The sequence below is a fragment of the Alnus glutinosa genome, chromosome 7 (genome assembly GCF_958979055.1).
Source record: "Alnus glutinosa chromosome 7, dhAlnGlut1.1, whole genome shotgun sequence".
NCBI lineage: Eukaryota > Viridiplantae > Streptophyta > Magnoliopsida > Fagales > Betulaceae > Alnus > Alnus glutinosa.
In genome coordinates, this window is record NC_084892.1 from 14,102,827 (window position 1) to 14,130,241 (window position 27,415).

General features: G+C 42.2%; 1 protein-coding gene across 3 annotated transcripts; it reads left to right on the plus strand.

Moving 5' to 3' along the window:
* The first annotated feature begins 227 nt into the window (after positions 1 to 227).
* On the plus strand, positions 228 to 26,911 carry LOC133872518 (L-2-hydroxyglutarate dehydrogenase, mitochondrial). Of its 3 annotated transcripts, XM_062310042.1 has the most exons (5): positions 228 to 633; positions 19,258 to 19,539; positions 19,716 to 20,152; positions 24,788 to 24,947; positions 26,295 to 26,911. In XM_062310042.1, the coding sequence occupies exons 1-5, from the start codon at positions 244 to 246 to the stop codon at positions 26,406 to 26,408; spliced, it is 1,383 nt and encodes a 460-aa protein (XP_062166026.1). In that variant the 5' UTR covers positions 228 to 243; the 3' UTR covers positions 26,409 to 26,911. The 3 variants fall into 3 exon arrangements, with proteins under 3 accessions (XP_062166026.1, XP_062166027.1, XP_062166028.1); XM_062310043.1 differs by lacking the exons at positions 24,788 to 24,947; positions 26,295 to 26,911 and adding an exon at positions 20,385 to 20,730 and having other exon boundaries at positions 19,716 to 20,211; XM_062310044.1 differs by lacking the exons at positions 24,788 to 24,947; positions 26,295 to 26,911 and adding an exon at positions 20,362 to 20,729.
* Positions 26,912 to 27,415: the final 504 nt, after the last annotated feature.

The window sequence follows — 27,415 nt, forward strand, 5'->3', positions numbered from 1 at the left end:
GTAGCGTATTTGAAGTTGCTTTTGTTTTATATGTTTTTATTTTTATTTTTAAATGTCTAATATGGATTTCTTTTAAGAGGTTTTTCTTTCGTTTATTACTTTCATTTTATATTAGTTAGCGAAGCGATTTTATTTATTTATTTCCAAATATTTGACTTGAAAAGTTAATATCAATTTTGAGAAGATAAAAAATGGCCATAGCAGGCTCTTTATGTACGGACGAGACATCCACGTGGACCGCACATGCGTCTTGTCGATGCTCCAAGACATGAAGCCCTGGGTTCAGAAGCCCTGGGTTCAGAGCATGGCAAGAAGATGCTGAAACTGGCGATTGAGTGCGTGCTGAGAAACTCAAAGGGAATTATACCATCATCACCATCATCACCATCATTGATAAGATGTATGATGCGGAAGGATTTGTGCACCAGAACCCATACAGAGGCCACAACGGAGAGGGCGGAATGCGTGGTAATAGGGGCCGGTGTGGTGGGACTAGCAGTGGCCAGAGAGCTTACTCTCAGAGGCAGAGAAGTACTGGTTCTCGATTCGGCCCCCACCTTCGGCACCGGCACTAGCTCTCGCAACAGCGAAGTCATCCACGCCGGCATCTACTATCATCCTCATTCTCTCAAGGTCTCTCCTCTTCTCTCTCTCTTTACTTGCTCCTACAATCCAGGCCCAAACTTTATCGACTGGAATTTTGAATTTCGGATAGAGTTTGGAATTTTGATCATCCAAACTCTATCAAGACCAACCGGGTGCCTTTGTATTAGATTTTTTTTTTTTTTCCCTGTGGTACTGTTAATAAACCCTGTTTCGGTCTAACTAGGAAGAGATGTAATATCGTGTACATGTTACTTACTAGTACTTTCTAGATAAACGAGGTTTTACCACTGAGATTATGGGAAGCAGAGGTGGAGAAAAGATGGCTTTTTAGATTCTTGCACATATGTTGGGACTTTGGATGATCCCCGAATTTGATTTTCTGTTTTTTCTGGTTTTGCAAAAACAGCACTCAGCCTAGCCTTGTCTTCGCTCTGTTTATATGAGAAACTGTAATGAACCTCTTTAATTTTCGTATGGAATTGATGTAATATGGGTTGTAGAAATGTATTTGTGAAATTGTATGAATAAAATTGATGAAGGGGGTGACTGATTCGAGATAGTCAATCTTTAAGAAGAAGAAAGATAGGAAAGGAGAAAGGATTCTGTATTATTCATCAAAGATAGCTTGTACAATATACTTTTGGAGTTTTATACCATTGAACTAAAATCTAACAAACTACTGAAATGGGCCTAATTACTCAACTAACTACTGAAATAGGTTTAACTATTCAACTTACCTAACTATAGTAAATGGACTACACTTGCAATAAAATGGTCAGCCAAACTACTCATATCATATCATATCAAGTCATACCCGTTAGATATCCCACCCTTTCAAAGCACCTTGTCCACAAGGTACAGTTTGAACGAATCTGCTTAATCATCCCAATGAATATTCAGTCCAGCCCAGCACAGCCCATTAACAAAAGAAAAAAAAATCCAGTTCAACTGCCAAATCATTCAACCGATTAGCACTACATCAGCTTTATTAGAGGACCTGTCTTGCACTCACCCTTTCCCATTTCTCATGCCTCATTTGCCACAATTCTGCCACCCACTAATATGCCTCTTTTACTTTTTCATTTCCAAAGTTCTGCCAACAACCATTAACTCCGTGAACCCAACGTCAAGAAGTCAAAGAAATCATTCGGACATGTTAGAAGAGTTATTAGGGTTTGTAATCATTAGGGTTTATGGGTATTTTGGTTATTGTTATATTTCTCTAAACCTATATAATAAGATGTGTGTGGTAGGCTACGTAATATTGTAACAAGTAGAATAACACACTAATGTGCCTTCACCTTTTGTGTCTAAACCGTTCATACAAACTACAACATGGTATCAAAGCCTGACGCCGGAACAGAATAGCGATTATTCTGTAGGCTAACCAACAGGTAGTTTGCAAGGAAGAAAACAGGAAAATTACCCCAAAGAAAACAGAGATAAACTCTGAATTTGATAAAATTATCAATAATCAACAACTATCGGAAAACGCCCACAAGCCGGGCTAATATAGCTGAAAAATTACCAAAAATAGCAAAATCCCGAAAAGCCTAATAAATCTCCTAAGGCTTGAAATAAATACAAATAAGCATATTATGGAAATACTTGGTGCCAAAGAATATCTCCAAATTAATGGGAAATACTTGGTACCAAAGAATTACCATATTAGAGAAAATATAATAACTATAATATTACTTGACGACAACGTAAATATAAATATGGAAATTCTTTAAAAGATAAATCAAGAGATTTGTCGATAGTCTCTTCTTTCCTTCTTGGTCTTTCTCTTGATGGATGTTGACAACTCGGTAGAAAATATCTTCTAAATCACAATTGCCAAAGGTCTCTTTTTTCCTTCTTGAGTAGTTGACCCTTTCCTTTCTTACCTAAGCTAAATGAATCTCATCGCCACATCATAGACCAATTAATTCTATAGTTGTATCTGATTTCCTCCTACATCAGTCTCACCGAGTTGGAAAGAATTCGTCCTCGAATTCGAATCTTCTTTACCTCGATCTTTTGGATGGCCGATCAATTCATTCCATCTCGTATTTTTCAATACCAAAGTAACTTGAAACCAGAAGATAAATAAGTTGCAACCCATCACAACGACTAGTCTCACATAAAATGGAAATAAATCAATCTTCTCACGTCTTTCATTTATTTTTTCCAATTCACGCTCCATAAAAGTCTTCAAAGAATTATCAATTCTTTCTTGACCACAAAAATTAAAATTGTCAGCTAACACGCCAAAACCAATATCCAACTTATTACTAAGGGAATTTGATAGAAATCTTTCAATCCCAATGAAATCAACATAACTAATTTCCTTATTACTCCACTGAAATCCCTCGTTATGTGGACTTTCATCAAACACATGGTAATCATTATTTTCTTCAATAAATCTTATTTCATCAACCAAAAAACTTACCTCATTCAATAAATTCTCTTCGTCAGGATATATGTCGTCACAAATTATTGGAGAGGCCCAATCTAAATCTACTATAGATTTTTTTTCTTGATCATATGACAAAGAATCTCCCATAAGATCTTCATTCATGATATCAATATCATAAATTGGTGGAGAATCCCAATCTACGAATCCTTGTGAAGGATCTTCAACATCTTCATGTTCAACATCATCATGAACATCTCCATGTATGAACTCCTCATCAACGAACTCGTCTTCTTGGAACTCTTCATCAACAAATTCTTCATCCCGACCACGCTGTTCCCGGTATGGAGCAGGATTGTGATACGGGTTGTCGAAGGTGGAATCGGAATCGGAGTTCATCTCACGATTGCCGACTTCCTGCACCGCAAGGCGCTGGGCTAATTCTGCAACTTGCCTCTGCAAATCCTCAATCATCACATCCTGAACGCTGCGATCACGGTGCGGAGCTTCCTCATTCGGAACCTGCTCACGACGACCACCATGACCACGACCACCATCCATCGAAACTGATGAAGAACTCGTCTCAGGAAAGTGCTGAAGCTCTGATACCAATTGACGCCGGAACAGAATAGCGATTATTCTGTAGGCTAACCAACAGGTAGTTTGCAAGGAAGAAAACAGGAAAATTACCCCAAAGAAAACAGAGATAAACTCTGAATTTGATAAAATTATCAATAATCAACAACTATCGGAAAACGCCCACAAGCCGGGCTAATATAGCTGAAAAATTACCAAAAATAGCAAAATCCCGAAAAGCCTAATAAATCTCCTAAGGCTTGAAATAAATACAAATAAGCATATTATGGAAATACTTGGTGCCAAAGAATATCTCCAAATTAATGGGAAATACTTGGTACCAAAGAATTACCATATTAGAGAAAATATAATAATTATAATATTACTTGACGACAACGTAAATATAAATATGGAAAGTCTTTAAAAGATAAATCAAGAGATTTGTCGATAGTCTCTTCTTTCCTTCTTGGTCTTTCTCTTGATGGATGTTGACAACTCGGTAGAAAATATCTTCTAAATCACAATTGCCAAAGGTCTCTTTTTTCCTTCTTGAGTAGTTGACCCTTTCCTTTCTTACCTAAGCTAAATGAATCTCATCGCCACATCATAGACCAATTAATTCTATAGTTGTATCTGATTTCCTCCTGCATCAAAGCCTTAGGGTTTAGATCCTTGGTCCCTTTGCTTGTAGTTTAGGTTTTTCTCTATTTTTGTTTTTCTCTCTAATCGCTTTTTTTGATGAATAATAATATTTTTATTAAAAATCGTAAATTCCTCGTACACAAAGAATATACAAGAGAACCAAGAGTACCAAATTACTAGCTGGTACTACAATTTAGAAAAACAAATCAGATCTACCAAATTCCATGATGGGAAGTTAGGAACATGAACAATGGCCCAAACCAAAAGAGATCTCAGGAAGGAGGATTTAAGAAACACATTGGTCTCGCTATCCTTAAAGAGCCGGCACTTCCTTTCTCTCCAAATACTCCACAATAAGAAGGTGAGAATAACTTTCCAAATAGCTTTTCAAGGATGTCCATACCCAAGAAATTTCTAACAATGGAGAAGCTGAAGTACGTTACTAGGCGTGACCCAAAAGACCCCAAATCTGTTAAGAACTAAGTGCCAGATGTCAACGGCATACTCACAATGAAGGAGAAGATGATTAATAGTTTCCTTATCCTTCTTACAAAGGCAACACTGGTTAATCAGCTAAAAACCCCGCCCTTCTAAGATTGTTCACCGTGAGGATTCTACCCAAAGCCGTAACCCAGAGGAAGAAAGTAATGCGCGGAGGGGCCTTCACCTTCCAAATGCTTTTCCAGGGGAACGAACTAAGCTCTTCATTGCCAAGCGAAGTTAACATAGCATAATAGCTCTTCACTGCAAAAAAAAAAAAAAAGAAAAAAGAAAAAAAGAAAGAAAGAGAAGCTCTTCACTACAAAGCCATTGCGGCTTGAAGGAGTCCATACCATGCTATCCATTACTCCCGGAAAGGGGTTCATAGAGTATAAAAGAGTGAGAAAAGAATTCAGCAATTCAATTTTCCAATCATGAACATCTTTTTTTTTTTTTTTGATAAGTAATATGATCTCATTAAAAAGCGCAGAGGGGCGCAACCATAGTACACATAAAGTATACAAAAGTGTCCCTAATCAGAGGAAACAAAAGAACATGAATGTAAAAACTCAGCAAACATAAGACGACTCGGGCTATGAACTGAGACCCATACAAATAGCGTATTAAGCACATTTTGACACAAGTCCAAAACCGGTAATTCCACATCTTCAAATAGCCTTTCATCCCTCTCACGCCAAAGACCCCACATAACACACAAGGGAACCTGCTGCCAAATTTGCTGAACTTGACCACGACCCAACGAAGTGCCCCAGCTACTCAACAAATCCAGCACTCTTCTTGGCATGACCCACTCCACCCCGAACAAACTATAGAAAAAACTCCAAACAGCTCGTGCCACATCACAGTGAAGTAAAAGGTGATCAATGGATTCCCCATTCTTGCACATACAACACCACTCAACCACCACTATATGACGCCTACGCAAGTTGTTATGTGTCAAGATCTTTCCTAATGCCGCCTTCCACACAAAAAACAACACCCGCTTCGGAGCCTTAACACGCCAAATACTCTTCCAAGGAAAAAAGACGACCTCTTGACTAGCTGAGGCTCTATATAACCCAATCATGAACATCTCGAATGAAGTTAAGATTCCAAAGGGTGTGGGGACTGGAGCAATCCATGTAATCTGAAACCAAAGCCTCCTTGTTACGAGCTAAGGGGAAAAGAATTCTGGGAAAGAACATTTTAGAGCACTATCACCACACCAAATATCATGCCAGAAACGAATGTGAAGGCCATCCCCAACCTTATAGGTAACAAATTGGAAAAAGCTCCCCAATTTTTTCTAATATACCTCCAAAAACTCACCCCACAAGTACCTTGCGCTTCCTCTGAGCACCACTCCCCTCTCTGGATCCCGTACTTCGAAGCAATCACATGTTTAGTCTTGTTGGTAGCACTGCCCATGTGGGCTCTGTTATATCTAGCCCATACGAGCAGTCCCTTAATAGAGCTCTAAAAGCGTTGTTTGTTGTGAGACTCTGGTGAAAAAAAAAAAAAGGGTTTGCCGTGTGTCTTCACTGTGGTTCTCAGTGGTTGGCTATGGTGCAGTAATCTTTGGCGGTGTTTGTGACGGTGGTGGTTGTCGGTTGGCCCTTCGGAGTTTGTAGTAGGTGTTGTCGACGAGTTCTGAGTTTCCGACCGGCCCTGGTGTTTTGTGGTGAGATCCGATCAACTCTTGGTTGTTTGTTGTTGGTTTATGAGATTCGACTGGCCTTGGTGTTTTTCAGTGAGATCTGATCAGCCTTGGTGTTTTGCAGTGGTTTTTGACTGGTTATTGGTGTTTTCTGACAATATTCTACTGGCCTTGGTGTCTTATGATGAGATTCGACTGGCCTTGGTGTTTTGCGGTGAAATCCAATCAATTCTTGGTGTTTTGCGGTGAGATCCGACTAGCCTTGGTGTTTTGTGGTGGGTTCCAACCAGTCCTTGGTGTTTTCCGGCAAGATCCTACCGCCCTTGGTGTTTTGTGGTGAGATCTGACCGCCTGTTCCAGTTTTCTGGCGTGTTTTCGGCCGGCATTTAAGTTTTAGTGGATTTGCTTGTTATTTTTTATTTTTAGAAGTCTTGTATTGTGTGCTCCAAGCTGTTCCATCTTCAGGGAGAGTGTTAGAGTATGTTTTTCTAGCTGTTTTTCGTTTGCGTGTTTCTTTCAAGCTGAGCTTATATGATATATATGCTCCAGCTTGAGGGGGGAGTGTTAGAAGAGTTATTAGGGTTTGTGAGTCAATGGGTTTGTGGGTATTTTATTCATTGTTATATTTCCCTAAACCTATATTATAAGATGTGTGTGGTAGTAGGAGGCGAGACAGGGGCCATATTACGCGAGAATTGCAGAGGAAAGTTGAGGTCTATTCTGCTGGATAGAGACGAGATTGCGTGGTTGGTTCGCATCTTTGAGGAACTGGTGGAGGTGGAAGACTCTCGGGTCTTCTGGGATCAAGGTCGCCCTGGTTTTCCACAGATCATTGCTCAACGATGTTTCAATCGACACGGAAGTTTCCTGTTGGTTGAGGAATATGATGGTCGAAGGAAAAGCGGGGTGGTTCTAGTTCCAGAAGGAAGAAGAGGTGAAGGATGGGATCTTTTTGGCGCGGCCCTTCGTTGGGTGAACGAGTTTTTCAGAAAAGGAGCTACTATGGGGAAGGCACGGCCTGTGGTTCAGGCGGTGAGGGGAAGGAGGACCTTTGCCTAGGTCTTGAAGAGGAACTCAGTATCGGTTCATACCCTAGCTCCAGCTCCAGTTCCTGGGGTCAGAAGGGAGAAGATGATGAAGAATTCCTACCCTACGGTGAAGAGTTCTACAGCCAGGCATGGACCAACAGTCTTTGCGCAGGAAGGGTGTCCAACGGAAAAGATGCACACTGGCACAAGCAAACTGTCAAGGGTAGGGTGGATATTGACACTCTCCCACACTTCGGTGAAAGTATCGTGATTTCAAACCTAAAAGAGACGTTGTTGAAGCTCAAAGAGGATGTGGACCAGTGCTTGAAGAGGCTGGGCTCAGCTGAAATTGGGCTTATGGGATGGGATCAGGCTAAGCCTCACAAGCCCATTACTGGAGGAAAATTACAAGCCGGTCAAGACGTCTCCAAGCCCAAGCCTAAGTGGATGAAGAAGGCCGATACCAAAGGAAAGGCCGTTGTTACGGAGAACCAAGTCGGTGGTGGGTTGGCCCTTTGGTTGGATGGCTCGGAAACAAGCAAGACGGATGACCTAGGAGCATCGACGTCATCCGGGCCGGTAGGGAGCTCTTTCTCGGCGAGCGGGCCTGAGGGTAACCGCTCTGAAGCTTTTCTCCTTTCCGGTGGTCAGAAGCAAACGACACCGGTTTGTGCTAAGTGGTTCCAATCAGTGGTCGAGGCGGAGGATGTCGCAGCTCAGACCGACTTCGGGGCTGAGAGGAGTCAGAGGGCGACGGGGATGCAATTTCCGGTGGCCACTTTGACCGATTTCAGGGCTGAGAGGATTCAGAGGGCGCCGGTGATGCGTTTTCCGGCAATAGGAGTGAAAATTTCGGGGCCATGGTCGTTGGGCTTGGACGTTGCGGATGCTGGATTTGGTTCTTCAGTGTCTTGGCAGCACGGGTTGAAGAGGCCGCTGATCTCTCCTCAGGTGAACCGGCCAAGGCAGCATGCAGTCTGTACCAGATGCTCTGAATTGGCTGAGGTTCAGGAGGATACTCGGGGTCTTGAAGAAGCTGGAAGTAGGAAGGAATTGAGTATTGCTGAAGAGGGGGCAGGAGCGTTGACTGTAGCGGAGGAGGTGGGAGGTGCTGCTGATTTGGGTACACTGCCTCCCCTTTATTCATATTCTCCAACATCAGGGGGCTTTTCGGGGTATTCTGATTGGGTTATTCAGTGTGCAAATGAAATTTATCCCATTGTGGGAATTTCATTTGAAGGTCACAAGCTACAACTGTTGGCACTCTTAACATTTCTTGAGGGGGAACGACGTTTAGAAGCGATGGGTGAGCGGTCTAGTATTGCGGAGAAAGGTAAGAGGGAGGTCAAGAATCTGAAGAGTGCAATCAATTACGATGCTAGAAGCGCTTCTTCCAGACGCTGGAATAGGAAGGCAAGGGGGGACCAAGTTGTGTTATGAAGCCAAGAATCCTTTCTTGGAATGTGAGGGGGCTGAACAAGAGGAGAAAACGACTTAGGATTAGTAACCTGCTAAGAGATTGGAAGGCGGATGTTATTTGTTTTCAAGAAACTAAGCTTAAAAGTCTCTCTCGTAGTGTTTTGCGCAGCTTATGGAGATGCAACCATTTTGACTGGTGTTCTTTAGACTCCAGTGGGGCCTCTGGGGGCATTCTCATTATGTGTGACACAAGGGTGGTGGAGATGGTCGAGAAGTGTGTGGGGGAATTCACTCTCACAGTCTCCTTCAAGAACGTTGCGGATAATTTTGTATGGGCCTTCGCAGGGGTTTGTGGCCTGAATTCTGGGTTCGATCGAAGACGTCTTTGGGATGAGTTGGCTGGTTTGTGTAGTTGGTGGAGTCTGTCGTGGTGTATAGGGGGAGACTTCAATGTTACACGCTTTCCGAGTGAAAGATCTGGTGACGTTCGTCTTTGCTCGGCTATGATTGAGTTTTCGAATTTTATTGCAGACCAAAGACTCGTAGATCTCCCCCTAGCTGGAGGCACCTCTACTTGGTCGATTGCTCATGATCCTCCCATGTGGTCAAGGATTGACCGCTTTCTAGTGTCACATGATTGGGAAGCCCGGTTTCCTTTGGTTTCGCAAAAGAGGCTTTCTCGCCTTATTTCGGACCATTTTCCGATACTTTTGGATTGCGGCGATGTTTCTAGAGGGAGAAGGCCTTTTAAGTTTGAAAACATGTGGCTCAAGGAAGAAGGGTTCGTGGGTTTGGTGAAACAGTGGTGGGATTCTTACTCGTTCCAAGGTTCGTCTAGCTTTGTTCTAGCGTGTAAGCTGAAGGCTTTGAAGTAGGTTTTGAAGAAATGGAACGATGAGGTGTTTGGCAACATAGAGCAAAACAAGAGGAAGCTGACGGAAGGTATTCAGGCTTTCGATGCTATTGAAGAAAGAAGGGCATTAGGGGAAGAGGAGATCTTGAGAAAGGCTGAGACTGTCAGGGAGCTAGAGAAGTGTTCTCTTTTGGAGGAGGTGAGTTGGAGGCAGAAATCTAGGATGCTGTGGTTAAAGGAAGGGGATAAGTGCACTAAATTCTTCCATTCTATAGCCAATTCCAATAGAAGGTACAATTCTTTGAACTCCTTAGTGATAGGGGACTCTCTATCCTTTGATCAGTCAGAAATCGGTGTGCACATCGTCAAGTTCTATAAGAAGCTGTTTACAGAGCAGTGCAGGTGGAGGCCGTCAGTTGAGGGTATCTCCTTTGATTCTATTCTAGAGTCTGAGGCCAGTTGGATGGAGAGAGCTTTTGAGGGGGAGGAGGTCAGGAATGTAGTTTCAGCAATGGAAGGAGATAAGGCGCCAGGTCCTGATGGCTTTTCTATGGCCTTCTTCAAAGAGTGTTGGGATGTTTTAAGGAGGGACATTATGGAGGTGTTTCGGGAGTTTTTTATCGGGGGTTCTTTTGAAAAGAGCCTCAATACTTCGTTCATTTCTCTTATCCCGAAGATTCCAGGTGCTAACGATTTAAAAGACTTTCGACCTATTAGTCTTGTGGGTGGAGTTTACAAAATCATTGCCAAAGTTCTAGCAAATAGACTTAAGACGGTTTTGGAAAAGGTTATTTCTAAATCTCAAAGCGCCTTTGTCAAGGGGAGACAAATTTTGGACCCAATACTTATTGCTAATGAATGTCTGGATAGTAGATTAAGATCTGGGGAGCCTGGAGTCATGTGCAAAATGGATCTAGAAAAAGCTTATGATCATGTTAATTGGGATTTTCTCTTGTTTGTATTGAGGAGATGTGGATTTGGGGAAAAATGGTGCTCTTGGATAAAACATTGTATATCCTCTGTGAGATTCTCAGTGATGGTTAATGGCTCTCCTAATGGATTCTTCAGCAGTTCTCGTGGGTTGAGACAGGGGGATCCTCTCTCACCCTTGTTGTTTGTTTTTGTGATGGAGGCATTGAGCCGAATGATTTCAGCTGCGGTAGGAGGGGGCTTACTCGAAGGATTTAGTGTGGGTAATGTCTCATTCTCACACTTGTTATTTGCAGATGATACTTTGATTTTCTGCAATGCTCGCCATGCTCAGTTGCGTTATCTTAGAAGCCTCTTTCTTCTGTTTGAAGCTGCTTCGGGCTTGAAGGTTAATTTGGCCAAGTCAGCTTTAATTCCTGTGGGAGACGTAGTTCAAGTGGAAGGTCTTGCCGATATTTTAGGGTGTGGGGTTGCCAATCTACCGGTGAAGTATCTAGGCCTTCCGTTGGGGGCTTCCTACAAATCTATTCATATCTGGGATGGTGTTATTGAGAAGGTTGAACGTCGGTTGGCCAGCTGAAAAAGGTTATACCTTTCCAAGGGAGGTAGAGTTACCCTCATCAGGAGTACTCTTTCCAACTTGCCCACGTATTTTTTGTCTCTTTTTCCTATCCTGGCAAGTGTAGGTGCTCGTATTGAGAAGCTACAACGAGACTTCCTTTGGGGAGGAATTGGTGATGAGTTCAAGTATCATTTGGTGAAATGGTCTAAAGTGTGCACTCCAGTTTCAGAAGGCGGGTTGGATATTAGAAATCTGGTGGTGTTTAACAAGGCTCTATTAGGCAAATGGCTGTGGCGTTATGGGATTGAGAGGGAAGCTTGGTGGAGAATAGCGGTGGATTCCAAGTTTGGAAGTTTATGGGGAGGTTGGTGCTCCCTAGAGCCTACAGGTACTTTTGGGATGGGGTTGTGGAAGAACATCAGGAAAGGGTGGAAGAATTTTGTAGGATTCTCTAGATTTGAGGTGGGAGGCGGGGCTAGAACAAAATTTTGGCATGATTTGTGGTGTGGGAACTCAACTCTTAAGGAAGCTTTTCCTGTTTTATATGGAATTGCTTGTGCGAAGGATGCTTCAGTTGCGGATAATTTGGAGCTTGTGGGTGGCTTCAATCAGTGGAGCGTGTGCTTTTTCAGAGAAGCGCATGATTGGGAAGTGGATACCTTTGCTGCGTTTTTCCAGGTATTGCACTCGATCAGTTTTAATAGAGGTAGTGAAGACAAATTGTGGTGGATCCCTTCCAAAAAAGGTTTGTTCAAGGTTGGGTCTTTCTTTAGCTCTCTGGCTTGCGATGTGAGAAGTCACTTTCCTTGGAAGAGTGTATGGCGAACTCAGGCTCCTCTGCGGGCAGCTTTTTTCGCGTGGTCTGCGGCTCTAGGCAAGATCCTAACGGGGGATAACCTCAGGAAGAGGCATGTCATTGTGGTGGATAGATGTTGCATGTGCAAGAGAAGCGGGGAATCAGTGGATCATCTTCTTCTTCACTGCGATGTTGCATACGCTATGTGGAGTGTTATTTTTTCTCGTTTTGTTCTGTCTTGGGTTATGCCTCTGAAAGTCCTTAACTTGTTTGCGTGTTGGTGGACGGCTGGTAGGCCGAGGAGTGCTGTTATTTAGAAAATGGTGCCAACATGCATTCTCTGGTGTGTTTGGAAGGAAAGAAATGATAGGTGTTTTGAGGATTTGGAGAGATCCTCGGAGGATATTTTAGCTTCTTTTTTTCATACGTTGTATTTTTGGACGGTGGCTTTTGTGTCACCATTGTCGTTTACCTTTGATGAATTTCTTGTTCATTTTTCACTTTCTAGCTAGGTGCGTTCTCTTGTATACTGCCGGTGTATTGAGGGGCGCCTTACGCTTTTAATAAAACCAACTTATTACTTATCAAAAAAAAAAGATGTGTGTGGTAGGCTATGTAACAAGTAGAATAACACACTAACGTGCCTCCACCTTCTGTGTTTGAACTGTTCATACAAACTACAATAGGACAAAAGGAAGAAGCGATGGTTAATAGGAGAACTCAAAGAAGTGTTTGAGAACAAGTGACTTTTCATCCACCAATTTTTCAACTTCGAGATGCCTCTCTTAAAAGCAAGTCATCACAACCTTTTGTCATTCCCATACCATCAGACCTTGAGCCAACCAAATATTTCAAAGAAGTCAGAGAAGTATTTGAGAATGGAAATGTCTGTTGGGTAACTTACATTGGGGAATGGGCGTGATAGGCAAGTTAAGCGGTGCTGTCTACGAAATAGAAATTGGCAGAAGTGTGACCTATCATGCTGTTGACTCACGTCTACCTTTCCGCTTTCCAAAGCCATTTTGCTTGTTATGCTATCAACCCAATCAAGTGTCTGACAACACTTTGTGATACGACACTTTCTAGAAAATTTGACAGGAAAAGTCTCATTGCTGCCCACTTCGTTGTCTTCAATTAAAGCGAATTCGGAAGCCTGATTAGTCCCATTAGGGAGATTACAAGACTTTTCACAGTTGAACACTCCTACCCATGCAGGTCTTGAGCATAACAATTTATGTTCTCAACTCCATTTGTGCCTCAAGCCATAATCTTTGAGAATGCAAGAAAGTTTCCTTATGGCACATATGCTTGTATAGTGTCAAATGATTTTTTTTCCAAAACCCAAGGAAGCCACATACCAGACCACTTTTGACTCTCTTCAAGAGCTAATTGCATGTCCCGAGTATAAAGCAATTCTAGTGTTTTTGCCAATTCATCTTGCACGTACTTTTATGCTTTGTCAATCGTTTAGCAGTGTCCCTCATTAGATGAAGACCCTTCTCCATCTCTATTTTTGTTTGGCATCACGATTTCTCTCGACAGAAATCGAAAAAGCCAATAAAGCCATGCGAGCTAAAGAAATATCCCTATTTTTACTTGCCTGAGAAACACAACCCACTTAGTAAAAATCATTTTGTACATCATAGATGCGGGGTAGAAAATACAGACAAAGTTAGTCATCAATGAAGACTTCTCGGCGGCGCGTGTAGGCGCGTCCCGTTGGCCATTTCAGTTGTTGGGCTCTTTTGGTAGCGACAATGGTGCGGAAATCGAGGTGGTGTTTTATTGAATCTAAAGCTTTTGAGCTTCTAGTGGAGGGTGGGACTACAATGGTACGAATTCTTGAAAGGAGTCATGCCGTTGTTTGTTTGGGTAAAGTTTAGCATTGCGTGATTGTTAACCACTGTGGAGGCCATGATTCAAGAGGAAGGGACTTTAAGAGAACTTCCAGAGTTGGGTTCTCAGCCTTCCTTGCCTAGTGGTGCTCTAATAAGCATGAACGTTACCTGGCTGTGGTAAGAAGGGCTTTATAGTTGTGCTAGGAGGAAGAGGTGGTAAAGGGTCGCATTCCATCTTCACCGAGCTATGATCGGTGCTGCAGTTTCTTAATGCGATATATGGAGGTGGGAGCAGGCCTCAGCTAGTGGGGGTTCAAGAAGGTAGCCGGTTGCTGCCTGGCTTGGGTGGATGTGTGTCGGTGCATACTTTGACACCCTCGGAGGAGGTGGTTGGGTATAGGTCCTTTGCAAAGGGTCTTGAAGGAGCGTTCGACAATATCCTTTTCGACTAGGGGTATTTTTGGGAATTTCACTTCAATTTTGTTGAAGGGACAGACGACTGGGACGGCAGCGCCTGGCTTTTTGTCTAGGGATTCAAAGGATCGGGGATCCTTTGCTGGTGCAGTCTGCTTGAGGAAGGACATGGGACATATGGGTGAAAGCTTTGATTTTAGACCTCTCAAAGAAATGTTGGAACGCCTAAAAATAGAAGTCACCTGTTGTATTGAGTGGGTTGATTCGGGATTGGATCCTGTTGGCTTAGGTCCTAGGCCACTCCTAGAGAAGGTTGCGTTAGCCGAGCCCAAACCTAGCCCAATAGTCAATAGCCTTTCCAGAACGTGCTAGCAGTATCTTTGCACCCTTGGTTATCTCCTATCAGGACCTCACTAGTGGTTCTTCTCAGCCGCTAACTCAATGCCACTCTTTAGACACTAATGAGGAGGAGGCAGCATTGGTTGGTTTGGGGCTTGAGCCCACTGGTACTGGTGTCGTTGGCGTGGTGCGAGTAGTGCAGTATGCATCGGGGGATTCAGATGTACCGTCTGTGCTAGATGCTCCTCCCTCCATGGCAAAGCCTCTAGCAAAACAGTCGCAACTCTTGGCTCTTACCCCCCTTCAGAATATGCCAGTGAGCAGGTTAAGTTGGGTCCCTAACCACTAAGCTCTCTTTTTTGAACTCTGGAAGCATAGTGTTTGGTCCATTTGGAGGTTTGCCTCGGCAGATCTGTAAAATTAGCCCATTAATAGGAACATGGACTGATTTTGTTTGCTTAAGAAATGTGGACACAAGGGTTAAGTTAGTCCCTATCTTTTTTGAGGAGGTGCCTTCCATTTATGGCTGAGCATGGGGCGCCGGGGGGGGGGGGGGGCGAGGATGGGTTTTTTTGACCCCGCACCCCGCGAAAAACCCCATGCACCCGCACGGGGCGGGGATCCCCGCGGGTTATGCCTCATAAAAAATTGAAAAAATGAAATGAACGGGTGATGAGAAATCACCAAGAAAATCACAGAAGAAATTGCAGAAGATGATTTCTGATATCATGGAATGGGAATAGAACAGTGACATATAGACAAGAATCAGCAATTACTTCATGTGGTAGTACCGTTGAAAGCAGAAGCACCCGTGCGTGCAATCCCGTATCCAATCAAAACAGCAGCTGGGGTGGCGAAAAAAGCTAACGCAATTGAATTGGTGGTAGTAAAGGAAGCGAGAGCAGTAGCATTGCCAGTAGCGGTTGTTAGCCAATCAACGGCAAGCTTGAAGAGGAAGGGCACCTGAACGTTCAAAACCTGAAAAAGAGAAAAATAAAATTAGACCCAGTGAAGAAGGGAACGGGGTGAAGCAGTAGTGAGTAGCGATTACTGACCACTAACCTTAGCACCAACAAGAAAAGCCAAGGCAGTGAGGACCCTGAGCCGGAATTCGGGGTTATCTTTCATCCATAAGTAACTGGCAAGAGTACGGAAGATTTTGGTGTCGGCAACTTCATTCTGGGGAGGTCCCTTGGCTTTCTCAGGCTTATTCGAATCGGTAGTGTTAGTTTTGGTTGAGAACAGAAGGCGCTCTGCTTACGGGCTGCGGCGCTCTGCTTAGAGAAGTTAAAGGTTAGGGAGTTAGGGTTAGGTTAGAAGGGGCTGCTTACTTGCTTAGTGCCTACCGTTTTTTCCTTTTTTCTGTCTTTTCTTTTTCTTTTTCTTTTTTCAAAATCTACGGGGCAGGGACCCGAGAAATTTCAAGGGCCCCCCCGGCAACCCGCCCCGCACCGCGCGGGGGGCCCAAATAAGGCCCCATGGCCCGCACCATGGGTGCGGGTTTTAGGCTTTGCGGGGCGGGGATTGCGGGGATTGCGGGGATTTGCTCACTCCTACTTCCACTAGTTTGAGCTTTTTGTTGGAAAACTCAAAGTGGGATTTTGTTGCTAAAGGGGGTAAGCGGGTTCCTTTGCCGGATTTTTTTCTCTCCTCTTCTCCTTATGTGTTGTAGGGAGGTAGTGCTAGGGTGGGTAAAAGGAAAAGGCTCTAATTTTGCTTTGTCAATTGGGTGCGAAGTGGGTGGTGTGGCTAGCAGTGATGCTCTAGTAAACCGACCTTGTATGGATGTGGATATGTTCTTTGAGGAGGAGCCCACTTCATTGAGATCTTGTTCGACAGTTGCTAAACAAAATTGTGCAGGGTCTATGCCTTCTGCCTGTGTTTTGCAGACAGTGAAGGAAATTCGCCATTCTGTGGGGCTATCGTGTGAAGGTTTTGAAGAGGAACTTTTGGCCTTGTTCACAGGCATTAAAGCGAGCCGCTCTAATCAAGTGTCGACCTCTTGCTCAAAGTTGGAAAAAAAAGGTAGTAGAGAATTAAGAAGGTTATGTTGTTCCATTCACTATGATGTGAACAACGACAACGTTAGCTATGGTTGAGTTAAGGGGAGGGTTGTAGGTGGTTATGTATGAAGGCCAAGTTGCTATTATGAAATGTAAGAGGGTTGAATGAGGTAGACAAACACATGAGAGTTGGAAATTTTCTTAGACAATAGAAGGCGGATATTATTTGTTTGCAGGAATCTAAGTTGGAGCTCATTTCAAGCACTGTTGTGCGTAGTTTGTTGGGGTGTCTGCATGTGGATTGGTGCTACTCAGCCTTTAGAGGGGCATCTGGTGGTATCTTTCTTATATGGTATAGGAGGATTGTGGAGAGGATCGAAGAGTGTGGGGGGGACTTTTCTGTTGCATGTTTGTTTAGAAACGTCGAAGATGGTTTCTCTTGAGCTTTTGCAGGGGTTTATGTGCCTAATTCAAATTGTGATAGAACGTTTTTATGGGAGGACTTGGCTGGCTTGCTTTGTTGGTGGATCTACTGTGGTGCATTGGGGGAGACTTTGACGTCACCCGTTTTCCTAGTGGGAGATTGGGTGAAGCCTTTTTTAGCACTATGATGGAGTTCTCTGATTCTATCTTTGAGTAGGGTCTCAGGGACCTTCCCCTTCTAGGAGGGACTTTTACGTAGTCTAATAATCGGGAGTCCCCTACTTGGTCAAGAATTGATTGGTTTCTTTTTTCTCCAGAATGGGAAGCTAAGTTTCTTGATTTAGCTCAGAAAATGCTGCATGGGTTATGCTTTGACCGCTTTCCCATTCTTCTTTATTGTGGTGGTATTCAGGGGGCAAAAATCCTTTTAAGTTTGAGAATTTGTGGTTAAAGGCCGAGGGTTAGCAGTGGCGGTCTTCTTATCGCTTTCAAGGCTCCCCTAGCTTTATTCTAGCTTGTAAACTTAAGGTCTTGAAAGCTGATTTAAGAGTTTGGAATGAACAGGTGTTTGGTAATGTGAAGACCCAAAAATATCTCTTTTGGAGGAGTTACGTGTTTATGGTTTAGAGGAAGAGAGACTTAGATGATGAAGAGAAATTGAGGAAGACCGTAGTCATTGGGAATGGGAAGAAGCTACTTTATTGAAGGAGATAAGTTGGAGGCACAAGTGTGTGAATTTTTACTTTGGTCAAATCCTTTTTTTTGGTGACTCTTAAAATTGCACGCTACTAGGACTCAACTTGAGTTAGCTCAATAGTGGCTTGCCTGAGATCACTCAAAAGGATAACCGAAACAAGCTTGAGCACCCTAGTTCTTGGATCATTTATAATCCTATAATTGTTTTGTAATTCATCTGGTAATAGACAATGTACCGAATTGACCTATCAGACTGATTCAGTTCATTCACATGGCAGAAACTGAAAAGGACCCTTATTCAAGTACCTTATTACATTTAGCTCCATATGAAGGTTGACTGATCACATTGCCTAACTTTCAAACAGCAGCATGACGGCCGAGTCATCACCTGTAATAGGCAAAGACATAGGAACATAACATATTAACTAAGTGGTTGTTGTTGTGACAAATTAAATTTTAGGGATCCCCAATGAAGCAGAAAATAGCAGAATAGAAAATAACACAATCGCATAAGACACCAAGATTTAAGTGGTTTGGCTTAACAAGCCTACATTTATTGGTGGAGAGGACTCGGAGGAAATTTACTATCAAAAGAATGGAGTACAAAGAATAGTAGAGAGAAAACTACTCAAATCCAAAAGCTGTAATACACTCAAATCTCACTCTCACACAAAAGAGAATTAATACACAAGAGAAAATCTTCTTTAATTCTCTAAGTTGTGAACGGCAATACAAACTGTGAGAAACCGAGGTGAGATTGCAATGAAGTTACATTCTTTCTTCGTTGCTAAGTTACTGCCTCACATGGAGCTGCTGGCTTCCACTCCCCTTAATGACTGAATAGCTGCTTCCTTTAAATAAGTGATAGTCGGTCAAGGGAAAACTTCAGCTTGAAGTAAAGAAGGCAGCAATCTTCACTGAGAAGAAAAACACAAGAGACAAAAGGAATATTGTTGGGCCGACACGTTGACTTGAATTCAAGTCATACACGACAGTTGTATCCTTGCGAAACAGATATACTGGAGTTGCAGTAGTGGAATAATAATATCATATCATTCCCTCTACACTATCTAGACGTACTATTCCTAAGGCTGATAAATACACATTAACCTATCATCAAATTGTTGCTCTTGGAACCAATTTTGTTTGTTTATCTTCATAAACTCAACCAATTTTGTGTACGAGGGCTTTGCTTGTTTTCTTTTCAATAAATTATTACTTATAAAAAAAATGTCTCGTTTCTTTTCTAAAGACATCGTTTAACCATGTAATTGATTCGACCAACCTGTTGAGGTAGCTGCTTGAAAGTAGCTTTTGAAATCAGGGTTACTATTGCCTTAAAAATTGTTTGGTAGTTGTTAGGTTTATTCTTACTCTAGTTTGAGTGCCATTTTAGTAAATTTTGACTCTCTTCCCAAAGGGAGAAAGGGAGAAAATTAGAGATCCTGTGGCTCAGTAGTTAGTATGGTCACTCTGTCTGCTACTTGTAAGATCTAAGCCATTAGATTGTAGTAAATTCATCATTCCAGGTATTTAAACTGAACGTAGTATAAACTTTTTGTACTGAATGTAATGTAACTTCAACCATCTTTTTCAGGCTATTCTTTGTGTAAGAGGAAGAGAAATGCTGTACAAGTACTGCTCTGAACATGATATTCCTCATAAACAAATTGGTAAGCTCATAGTTGCTACTGGAACCTCAGAGATTCCGAAGTTGAATGATTTAATGAATCATGGAATTCGAAATGGGGTTGATGGGTTGAGGATGATCGAGGGTTCTGAAGCCAAGAGAATGGAACCTGAGCTGCAATGTGTGAAAGCCTTACTATCACCTGTTTCTGGGGTTGTTGATACTCATTCCCTAATGCTATCTCTAGTGGTATGCAGCTCCATTTATATTTGTTCCTAAATTGAATAGATTTCAAGTAATTACATGCTCAATGTATGCATGCATGTACACTTATTTTGGTAGAGCTATTGTAAATTCTATCAAATTGTCTCTATTTAGAGTTAGTACTGTACATTGACATGGATATTACCCCTGTGTGGGTCCAGGGGGAAGCTGAAAATTATAGAACAACCTTCTCCTACAATACTACCGTCATTGGTGCCCATATTGAAGGAAATAACTTTTGCCTCCATGTATCTGAAACTAAACATCTTGAGAACTGGAATGGGAGGTCTCTCTTGCACCCAGAGCTGATACTCATTCCTGACCTTGTTGTGAACTCTACAGGCTTGAGTGCCCCTGCCCTTGCAAAGAGATTTGATGGCCTGCATAGTGGAGTTATTCCCAGTGCATATTATGCACGTGGTTGCTATTTCACATTATCTAATACTAGAATCCCTCCTTTCAATCATTTGATATACCCAATACCAGAAGATGGCGGTCTTGGAGTGCATGTTACTCTGGATTTGGATGGCCAAGTCAAGTTTGGCCCAGATGTTGAATGGATTGAAGGTATAGACGATATTTCAGGCTTTCTGAACAGGTATTCTTTCTATATTCCTTTGTTCAGAGTCTACTTCATTCAGTACTTCCTTTGTTCAGGTATTTTTTCTGTTTCATGATGATGGTGTTTGTGTTCTTAATTCTTAAATCTAATGTTGAACTTTTATTATTATACTATTCTATTGGGTTGGCCACCAAGTAGTGCTAAGTATGCCTCTATAATTTTCCTGCATTGTATGGTTGTTACAGAATTGTGGAGTTTGATCTTGCAGCTGTTTGGTGTGGTATGGGTAATGCTGCCATCGGTGAAAGAGATGTTGGGGAGTTAGAGGGGGCAAAAGGGTAACCAGACGTTGGTGCCGATTTGGCGAATGGCTCCGTTGTGTTTGATGCGTTGTATATGGAGGGAGCATAATGCACGTAGTTTTGAAGATTGTGAGACTGGTTTGATTAACTTGAAAAAGTTGGTGATACAAACCTTGTTTATGTAGAGAGTGAAGATACAATCTATGTTTGCGTGTTCTTATTCTGATTTTATAGTATATGTGCTCTATTTTCTCTTTGAATTAGGGGTATCATGTATACATCCTGTGTACTATGGGTTGCGCCCCTCTGCGCTTTTTGAAATATACTTTGCTTATATATAAAAAAAAAGACTTACAAAGCTCGTATAGACTTATAGATCGACTCGCTTCTTGAGATGCAAGTTATACTGCTTTTGCTTTTTCACTGAGCAGTACTTCTATGATCCTAGCTTTCATTCGCAAATGTCATGTTTTGAATCTACATTGCACTCTTTACATATGCTGACCCTTCAATGTCTTCAAATTGCTCTAAACCTCACACATTGTGGTATAGAAGAATTGACCTCAAAGGCGTGTGCTTTTGTGATTTCTATGGGTCTCTAGAGAGACCTAAACTCAAGATAATGAATGATAAGCTTTTTTATTCTCTCTCAAGTTCTCACAAAGATTTCATCAATGGGAAAATTGTGTCTATGAACAGCCTTGTCTTCTTTTTGTAAAACACACTAGGGCTCTCTTGCCACTCAGAGAAAGTGTCTGTGGTCGTGTGAAAAAAAATGAATTTTATAAAGGCTTTTTGCAAAACCCTAGAAATCACCTATTAAAATTCAAAATGGCATGGCACTGATTGAATGCTTAGATGCAAAACTGGATTTTTAGATTTTACATCCGAATGATATTCTAAAAGTGCTTTGAAAAGAACATATCTAAGATCTGTTTTTTATATCTACTAGAACTCTCTCTCCCTTTCCCTCTTTGCGCTAGCGGTGGCGCGTGTAGGCGTGTCCCGCTAGATCTCAGCCTTGGTCCTCCTTACATCTTCTTTTCTTCCAGAGTTCTTCCTTGCTGTTGGTTTTTTGGCTGGGCCGTGGCGCCGGGTGCTTTTTTGGGGAGTTTGCTTTCTGTAGCTACCGGCCTTGTTTCACCTTGAGGTGGAGTAGCTGCCGCGAACCCTCCGGGGGTTGCCGTATAAGCTTGGGGATGGAGAGCCGTTTCTTTGTGGAGGCTAAATCTTTCCTCTTCTCGGTAGAGAATGGGTCAGATGAGTTGAGGATGATGGAAAGGAGGAAAGGGTTTTCTGGGTTTGTTCTGTTAAGCTCGCGAAGCACTGTGTGGCTGGTTTCAAGGGTGGAAGAGGCATTGCATAGCACTGTTTCGAAGGATTTTGTTAAATCCTTTAGGGAAGGCTCGAAGGTGACAATCGTTAGGAGTGGTGGGAACAGATGCTGCCGGTTTGTTGAGGTGGTGGTCTACGCCATGGGCGGTCGGAGAGGGATGACCATGTTTCCTGAAGGCCGGGATGGTTGGAGTTGTTGTCGTGTTTCAAGGCTCCGTATGCTGGTGGAGCTCCAGTGGGCAAGTGCTTGGGAAAGGCAGCGGGCCCTCTGTCATTTGCGGAGGTAGTGCATTCAAAGCCTACCTTCCCTTCGGTGGTAGGCCTCTGGTCTAGTCTATGGAGGTGGCTTGGGGTGAGGTGGAGCAGTTTCTTCTGTGGAGTCTGGAACAGGCGACAGTCCAGCAAGTGGTGGATTGTTTCGCCTTGGAGACGTCTCCTTCTATTCCCTTAGGTATTGACCGTCATGCTAATGGCTCCTTGGATCGAAGCTGTTGTAGATGCCGAGGCTCCAGGCTTCAAATCAGCATCAGCAGTTCAGAGTGTGCAGGCAAGCGCGACATCGTGTGTGCAGGTGAGGCTTAGGGGCAAGAGGGGAAAGGGATCTTCAGGAAGCTTCTCGAGATTTTTGATGTTTGGTTGGATTGGGTTTGCAAGTTCTAATGCAATATGGGCATGATCTCTTCTGTTGGGCTGAAACGCACCTTAGTCAGTAGGGGCTTGGGCCTGGTTTTTAAGAGTTTTTATTATGTGTTTATAGGGGCCCGGTTACGGGCTGGATCCAGGAGATGGGGTTTGAGGCTCAAGGTTAAGAAGGCCAATAAGTCAGGTCATGTTCCGGGTTTTGGTTCCGATTTTTTCTCAACAGGTTTGGGTTTGAATCTTTCAGGTTAGGGCATCTCCTCGCCTTCAGCGGCCTTTTCTTCGGTGCCGGAAGCGATGGGTTCTCTTGGCCGGTCGTTTGGTGCACTGGTAGCTTCTCCGACGGACGTTTTGCAGTCCCTAGTCGGGTTTGATTCAGTGGGGTCTGGTCTCTCATCCCAGTTAGCGTCCTATAGCCGCGTGTCTTCTTCGGTGTTTCTAGATTCCGCTAGTGGTGCTTCTGGTATGGCTGGGTCTTTGTCCAAGCCAGGTGAGGTCTCTACTTTAATGGGTCCAGCGCTTTCTTCAATGGTCCCTCCCCTCTTTTCGCCAGAGATGCTAAGCTAGGGCCTTGGTTCGCTTGCCCCAGTTCTAGTTGCTGTCCGTGACTCCTCAAGGGTCTTGAGTTCTTTGCAGCAAGCTTCTCCTAGTCAGGTGAAAGTTCCCCAGCCTGAGAAAGCAGGCTGTGGGTTAGCTTTTCCCGGTGTTTCCTCAAGGGCGGTAGAGTTGGGTGAACGGCTTCGTCTCTCGCTTCTCGTGATGTCAGAGTCTAGGGTGCCTTATCTATCCTTCAGAGTTTAAGTCGGTGATGAGGTATTCTCGAAAGCAAAGGGATGCACAGCTAAACAAGTTTTTGATAGCTGAGTCTTTGGTGGCGATCACCACCTCTCTTTCTCTGCTAGGTTTTCATCCTTCGCCGCCTTTGGAGTCTCTGGCAGTTAGGGAGCCTCTGGTTAGCTTTTGTCGGCGTGGGTTCCTTCTTCCGCATAGTCATTCTTCCCCGCCTCTTAAGGTGGGAGAACCTTTGAAGGGAGGTGTTTCTGAAGAGGCTGTAGGTTCTTCTGGGGCAGGTTTCGATGCTACAATGTGCCTCCAAGCTGTTGGGATCTTCTTTGAGGGGAATGTAAAGGGTTTTTTGGATGTCATGGCTTAGGTGGTTGAGGGGCAATATCTTGAGGTCCCAGTCTCCACTCCTAAGATTAAAGGGAATAGAGAAATACATAAGCTTGAGTGCGATATCAATTATGATGCTAGGAGTCGTGGTTCTACTCGGGCAAAAGCAAGAGGGCTCTTGCTGTGAAGTAATGTTGGGGTGCTTTGGGTTTTCTGTTGTGATTGGGTTTTTGTGGGTGTTTTTTTTCTTGTTTCTCTTGTCTCTTTTGCCTTTTTTGTTTTTGTGTCCTTTGGTATGCTCCTTATATGCTCAAGACCGCCTACATCTTTTATAAAATTTATCTGCTTATAAAAAAAGTATTTTCAGACTTCATGCAATTAGTCTTCAATATCAACAACACATGACTCACTTAGGTTTAACTACTGTTAATGTTCTGTTAAGAAAATATGCCAACACAACATATAAACTTAACAATATCCAATTCTTAAAAGATGTGTCTAAAATTTTACATTTTTTAATTTTTGAAGCATTGCCAATAGTTTTTTAAATACTCGCAGATACACCTTGAGCATTAAGATATAATGTAGAGAATAGGAATAATATAATTGATGATGGTCATGATGATGAAGCCAATACCTTTTCAGAGTAGGATATGACATATAGAATAGGACTAGACTAATATTATCAAATTCCTAGGTGATCAATCTCCAAATAACCCCTGTGGGTATATATATTGACTCTTAAATTCTATGTTTTTCTAATCAGATTACGATTCCCTAATCTGACTGTTGAACCAAGTTAAAGACTACATGGAGAGCAAATAAATTGAAAGCCAACACATTGACAAATTAAGATAATAACCCAATAAAGTACCATTACCGTAAAGTCTTCTATATGATCTTGGGCTTATAGCTTTAGCATCAGGCATCTAGAGGGAATATTTCCATCGAACTAACTACTGTGGCATCAAAAGTTAAAGGCGTGCTTCGAGTGATGTATTTCAAAGACTCTAAAGTAAAATAATCTTCTTAGAAGGGCATTGTAGGAGAAAGTGGAGATATTTCATTTTACTATAAAAGGCAGATAGGCTATCAATGTTTGTGCAACATATGTTTGAGACAAATAAGAAACTCATTTAGCACTCTAATTGCTTTCTAACATGTTGGATCTTTTGTTATTGGCTTCACTATCTTAAATGCTTGTGTTCTTTTTTGGTTTGCTTGCATAAATAATATTTCATACCAGCTCAGAAATTCAGCTGAAAGGAAACCTTGATCGCAGGATTGACTATTCAGTATGTCCTAATCGTGCCAAGCGATTTTATCCAGAGATAAGAAAGTACTACCCAAATCTGAAAGATGGATCTCTAGTCCCAGGATATGCAGGGGTCCGCCCTAAAATTTCAGGACCTCGGCACTCTCCTGTTGATTTTCTAATACAGGTTATTTCTTCGATACTCATTTTTATGTGAACTTAATTACATTGTTGATAAATAACCAAGTATCTTAGTAAATTAAACCCCCAACAATTGCAAATCATACCTTTTTTTTTTTGGGTACGTATGGCAAATCATACTGGTGATAGCTAATAGCAAATACGACCACCTCTAACATAAACTTGAAGAAGGATGGAATCAAAATGATCCATGCATGTAGACTTTTTTAGTATTGTTAAAGGTATAAGGATCCAAACTGATGGGGAATTCGAGATGGTTTGTTGTTGAATCCAAGTCATTCGAGTTCGCGGTAGAGGGGGTAATTCCTTCAGACTGAGAATTGTGGAATGAGGGAAAGAATACCTTAGTTCGGTTTTTTTTTTGTTAAAATATTGATTAAATAATTAAATTTACTTCTTCCTATCAGTTTAAGCTTTTTAGAAAATTAGTGATTTAATTTGGTATTAGAGCAGAGGTTGTAAGTTTGAAACCTAACACTCACAGTTTGTTTTCAATCCCGATAAGGCTTCAAATTCTAAAAGGACCTTCTTAACAGTAGCTACTGACCTTTCATTTGCTTTAGAAAAAAGTAATAAGTCATTTGCGAAGCACAAATGAGTGAGTTTTATCTTTCAACATCTATGGTGAAATCTGAAGCCATTCTTGCTCCCCACTAAATTTCTGTTGCAATAACAAAAAAGTATGTAGACAAAGGATCACCTTGTCTAAGTCCCTTCTTTCCTTCAAAATAACCAACTAAAATTCCATTTAAAGCCACCGAAAATCTAGGGGAAGTGATACACTCACGAACCCATCCAATGAATTTTTCAGGAATTCCAAAACATCCAAAGCTATGCAAAACAAACTCCCAATTAATAGTCGTCAGCCTTCATAAGATCAACTTTTATTGTACATCTAGCTTGCCCCTCATTCTTATGATAACCCTTGATCACCTCTTGTGCCAAAAGAATGTTTTCTGCAAATACTTCGAGTTGGTACAAATGCAGTCTGATTGGGGCTGATAATGGCATCCAAGCGTGGGACTAATTGATTGGCTAAGATTCTTTGGTACAAATGCAGTTGCAGACTGGTTGGGGCTGATAATGCTTGGGGTCTTTTTATCCTTCTCATTCCTATTCGAATACTTCTGTGTCTAGTCATAAAAGTGTTTACTTCTTCAAAACAGAAAAATCTCCTCCCTCCAACCCCCCCCCCCCCCCCCCCCCGGCCGCAAATGATACTGGTTATTGTTTCCATGGTATTTAGAATTTAACAATGCAGTGAGCTGGCTTTCAGGCTGAGGGTGGAATTCTAGGGAGATATGTGGACTAATTGCAATTTCATTTTGTGCAGGGTGAAGAAATTCATGGGATACCTGGTCTTGTTAACCTTTTCGGAATTGAGTCACCCGGTTTAACTTCAAGCTTGGCAATTGCAGAACATATAGCTGTTAGATTCTTGAGATGATGGCATATATAAGCTACCAGTTACTTGATAATATAGAAAACCAGTCTGGATTTTATATATTTGAACAAAAAGATCTGATCATGCACCTTACTCTGACAATGAAGTCTTCAGAGCAGATGATTGTCTCTATCCCTTCCCCTTTGGTGTCAAAAACTATCCAATCTGTTACACAATCTTCTTCTTTTTTCCTTCAAGGTGATGGGCCCCAGAGTTTCTACTAGGTTTCGGAATTGACAAATGACAAGGTTCAGAGTTTCCAACTAAAGCATGATGTACAACATTGTAGAATAAGCAAACTGTAGATTCAGTACCACTATACTCTTATATTAGCTTTTAGATTATATGCAGTGTTAATAAGATCTTTGTTGCATACAGATTTGACAAGAACTTCATTGCGAGTCTCCATTGTTGGACTTTTACCTTTCACTTTTAACTATATTTTCTTGTTTTTAGGTTGGATTAAAGCTGTGTTAAGCTTAAGTTCAAGTTATTTTCATTTTTTCTCTCGAGGGCATATACCTATTGTTGAGAATATTTGTTTGGTTTTTAGCTGCAACAGTATATATCTTCCATGAGACAGGTTTTTTGAGCTGGGATTGAATGTAAGGTTCCCAGTTCCGGCTAACTTTTCTCAGTCCAAGAGCAGGCTGTTCTTTGTTCAAGATTTCTTGGTCAGTTAAGTCTAGATTGCTCAAGTGATCCTTGGCTATTATTCTATTGGAGTTCTCCAATGATCAATGGAAGGACTGGTTGGGGACAGCAGTGCTGTTATTGAAGATTTGAGCATAACAGGGGCTACTTCTTTTGGTGCAATCACTGCAAGTGGGCTGGAGAATGTCATGAAAGTTTTTGGAGGGATGAAATTTGGAAGGCTTCTGGAGATGAGAGTGGGTCGGCAATGCTTCATAGAAAGCTCGACTTTCAGAAGTTTTTTCAGATTCAAAAAATGGGAATAGATGGTCTGAAACCCATGTATAGGCCTGTATTTGCTTCTCGTCCAATGGCCC

Excerpts from the sequence above, each read along its gene's own strand:
- LOC133872518 (XM_062310042.1), top strand. The coding sequence starts at position 244 with ATGCGTCTTGTCGATGCTCCAAGACATGAAGCCCTGGGTTCAGAAGCC. Across the intron at positions 634-19,257 it reads ATCATCCTCATTCTCTCAAG|GCTATTCTTTGTGTAAGAGG; the intron begins GTCTCTCCTCTT and ends CATCTTTTTCAG. Across the intron at positions 19,540-19,715 it reads CCCTAATGCTATCTCTAGTG|GGGGAAGCTGAAAATTATAG; the intron begins GTATGCAGCTCC and ends GTGTGGGTCCAG.